At 51.9% G+C, this 4,126-nt stretch overlaps 1 protein-coding gene across 1 annotated transcript; it reads left to right on the top strand.

Moving 5' to 3' along the window:
• Window positions 1–621: 621 nt before the first annotated feature.
• LOC103581382 (ral-GDS-related protein-like) lies at window positions 622–2,103 on the top strand. The gene is given in 4 exon segments (XM_008563230.1): window positions 622–692; window positions 694–703; window positions 1,453–1,667; window positions 2,031–2,103. Coding segments are annotated over 4 exon segments (369 nt in total).
• Window positions 2,104–4,126: the final 2,023 nt, after the last annotated feature.

The raw sequence follows: 4,126 nt of genomic DNA, 5'->3' as shown, positions 1-4,126 counted from the left end.
GGAGGGCAGCGTGGAAGGAAAGGCCAGCCTCTGACTCTGCTGCCCACTCTCCCACTTCCAGTACCATCTGTCACACTGTGGTCACTATGCCAGAGCATTTCTGCACAGATTTTCATCAGCCCCTGAACTTTCTATTGTTGAAAGTTAAGATCGACCACGTGCAGGTCAGCTGGCCTGGACTGGACATGGGTCTCCATGTGCACGTTCTGCTTACCAACCTGAAGCATCCAGAGCTCTTTGAGGTAGAAACAGACTGTGAGGGGACTGCAGTCTGGAAAAATTACCAGGGGTGGTGCTTTGGGGCTAGAACTCCCTTTAATGCAGTAAGATCCTTTCTGTGTTTGGAAAGGCCAGTAGAAAATGACTGCTGCTGGTGAAGCTTTTTTTCCTGTTCCTGCTTCATGTCCAGAGCCACAGGCACTTCCCAGGCAAGCTCTAGAGCCAGCCCCAGCACCCCCGGTAGAGCTGGGACCTGCTCTGCATTCAGAGTCACCTGTACAACTGGGTCCACCACCATCTTCAGTGCCAGCACCAACGCCAGGAGAAGAGCCACCACATGTGACAGGACTGAAGTTAGAGGAACATCTAAAGCCCTCCTGCCCCTGTCCTCCCTTGGCTACAATGAACCAGCCCCATGTAGACATGTGGGACATCAGGGCATTCCCTCCTAAGCTGTTGGCAGAGCAGCTGACTGATGGATGCGGTGAGGAGCTTGGTTCTGCAGGGGTGGCCTAGACAGGCTGTCCTTCTTGCACCTGGTGTCCCAGACAAGCCATTGCTGACCAGAGTCCAGTGATCTGGGTCCAATACCAGCTCCACATCTTACCAATGATGTGACCTGGATGAGTTTCTTAATTCCCAAGCCTTCCCTGTCCACATGTGGACAGTCGAGACATTAACAGCACCAGTTGCAAACTGACCGAAGCTAAAATGAGATGGGACATAGAGAAAGCAGCATGTTGACCTGGTTTGTATGGTAATAGAGGGTGCTCACTGAGGGGCAGGTGGGTTCAGGAGTTACCCACCCATCCTCCCATGTGGCCTCACCAACTTCAGCACTTATTAGGACCTGATATGTACTTGACTCTCCAGCACACATCCAAAGAGAACCCATAGCTGTAGCTGCCACAGGAAATGTGCATCTGAGTGAGGAATTAGAACAAAGGGCTGATCAGAATGCACACAGGATACAGCCTCAAGATGAGCACACCTGAGCCATTTTCTGGTGCTTGGAGTTAGTGAGAATGGCCTGGTTGACAATGCCTCTCATTCCTTGCCTGCCTGTATTATCTCTTGGGTGCCTGTAGTGGGCAGATAGCCAGATCCAAACTCTTTCACAAGTCTAAAGCTTTCGGTCCTCCAGCTAGTCCACTGTCACCTTCCTGGGACTATGGGTCACTGTGGATAAAGAGCTGGGGAGGCACGCCTGTGTGACACATTCTCCCTCTTCAGGTGCTGTTTAGGGAGGTGGTGCCCTATGACTGCCTGGGCTCCATCTGGTCCCAATGCAACAGGAAGGGAAAGGAGCACCTGGCACCCACTGTTCATGCCACCATAGCCCAATTTTACAATGTGGCCAATTGCATCATCACCACCTGCCTTGGTGACCAGAGCATGAAGGCCCAGGATAGAGCCAGGGTGTTGGAGCACTGGATCAAGGTGGCCAGGATAAGCTGTGGGAGGACCCAGGGGATTCACCCTCTGCAGACCTGGGAACTGCCTTTTTTTTTATAACCACCATCATGGTAGTCATCTGTGGTTAAGTCCCTGCACAATCCCTGAGCCTTTCCTGTCGGGGAACACTGGCCTTGACCCCCAGGTCCCAGTGGCAGAGGCTCACTTCCTATCTGGGCTCTTGGGTTGAGCTAAAATCCTCCCTCTGTGTGTTCTGCTCATTGGGGTCCAACTGTGCCCTCCTGTGGCTCTCTGGGCCTCCGCCTCATCCAGGAGGGAAGATGTGAGCTGAGGGGTGAAGCTGGAGCAGGTGGGCTCCAACTCTCCACCTCATGGATCATTCTCTTTCCTCCCCAGGAATGTTTGGTCCTCAGGAACTTCTCAGTCCATGCCATCCTCTCTGCTCTGCAGAGCACCCTAATCCACTGAATGAAAAGGACATGGAGAGAAGTTTCCAGGTGGGTGGGCCTCTTTCTGTAGGAGCACAAGGGTGGACCAGGGACTTTCCATAGGTTTTGGCATTGCTCCCTTAATGACCCTGGCAGGGACTGGGAGGTCAGAGGCACTGAGACAAGAACGGGCTTACGAGTAGGGTCTCTAAGATTCCCTGGGAACTTAGCCCAGGATTTCTTATCCCAAGCTAAGGTTTTGTTTTGCTTTATTTTCTTCTTTTATTAACTGTCAGGCACAGGTGTTTACCAAACTGGCAATTTCAAGTGTTTGCTATACACAATAAGACCTTGTCATACTCACCTCTGAACTAAAACAGAGCTTCTCAGTTGAAATGGGGACAGGGCCCAGGTGACCAACATGAGAGCTCCTCTCCCAGTCCCCTGGAGCCCATAGGACTTAGAGAAAGCCAGCCGACAACTCTCCTCAATGTAGTTTGGATTCTTTGCGGTCGTGTAGTTTGGATTCTTTGCAGTCTCAAAAAACAAAACAAAAATAAAAACTTGAACTTACATGTCACCCCATTATTCCCAAATTAATCTTTCTTTCTTTCCCCTTCACAGAAAAAGCTCCCATAATTTTGAAAAATTATGTAGAAAAGAGAAGGTACTAAGCAAAAAGGTAAAGTAGAGGCTGAGAGATAGGGGTAGGTGTTTGGGGACATAAGCAGAGGTGAGTTGTTGTGTGTTTTACTTTCTCACTGAAAGTTGACAGGAAAATTTCAGTCCCATCTCATGTGGACTAGCAGGAGAAGGATGTGTCTGCTATGGGCAGGTGGAGAATGTGGCAGGAGCCCTGGTGATGGGATGCAGTGATGGCAGCCGGGCTGTGCAGGAGGGCAGAGGAGCTGCAGAAGCAGCCGGTGTCCGCCTTGCATGCTGCTGCATCCTGTCAGCACATGGCTTTCTCCAGGCTGTTGGTGGATGCGGTAGGCAGGGCTTCCTTCTGCAAACTAGCCCAGCAGGTTTTAGGAAGCTAGGCCTCTGCTGCTGCTGACTGCATGGCACCTCCATGGGATGGGGGCACCTGCCTGCAACAGGGATGTGTACAGCAGAGAAACCACACGGGCCAGATCATCAAATGGGCTGCACAGTTTTGGGGCCCAATGTGTACTTGGGGTAGATGAATGTGATTGCTGCTGGTCCCCACTGTGCCCTGTGCAGACATTGCTAATCAATTACAGCCCTAGGATTCTCACCCCTGTGCCCAGTTAGCAGTGACATGTGCTCCAGATGACTCATGAGAAGTATCTAAGGGACTCACACATCTCTGAAGATGCTTCCTGACAAGATCATAGAACCTTCCAAATAAAAGAGGAAGAAACTGTTGCTAGCCAGTACTTCTGGAATCCTCTGCCCTGCTGGTCAGAGGTGACATCTCGGGAGACCATGTCCTGAGTGGGGGAAGAGAGAGTTCTGTGCAGGGAACTCTCTTGGTGCATTACTGGGAAGGTAAAGCCTTTGACTTGGCATCAAACCCAGCATTGGGTGCATAGATATCAGTGGTGCTGGGTTAGACAGGAGCCCCTAAACCAGGCTTCTCAGAACACCCTGTCCCGCCTTCACCAAGGCTGGGCCTGACTGGGGACCTGGATGCTCACAGAGAGCCCAGAGGTTGAACCTCTCACCAGTGGTGGTGCTGGTGGGTGGGGTGAAGGCAGCTAGGTCAAGGCCTCCACTTGCTGAGGAGGAGCCAGTCTCTCCTGTGAAGCCCTGGGCAAGTCACGCCCCCGCCTTGGGCTTCTGTTTTCTCATCTGGAAACTGCAGAGTTGACAAGCCTGTTGTGCAGGCCTCACAGAGTGGCAATGAGGTTAATGAGGTTCATGGAGTGTGCCTGTGCCTCTTCCTCCAGGGGTGCTGGGGACAATGATGAGGATAGTAGTACGAGTTCTCAGGGGATCCTCTCCAGATGAGGAAACAGGGAAGGGTGGCCAGGGTGCACACCCAAGACCACACACTGGGGAGTGTCACAGCTGGCATCAACTCTAGAACCAGAGCCACT

Source organism: Galeopterus variegatus, unplaced genomic scaffold (assembly GCF_000696425.1).
Source record: "Galeopterus variegatus unplaced genomic scaffold, G_variegatus-3.0.2 Scaffold12936, whole genome shotgun sequence".
NCBI lineage: Eukaryota > Metazoa > Chordata > Mammalia > Dermoptera > Cynocephalidae > Galeopterus > Galeopterus variegatus.
The sequence above is the reverse complement of the archived record's forward strand: the minus strand, read 5'-3'. Positions and strand labels throughout refer to the sequence as shown.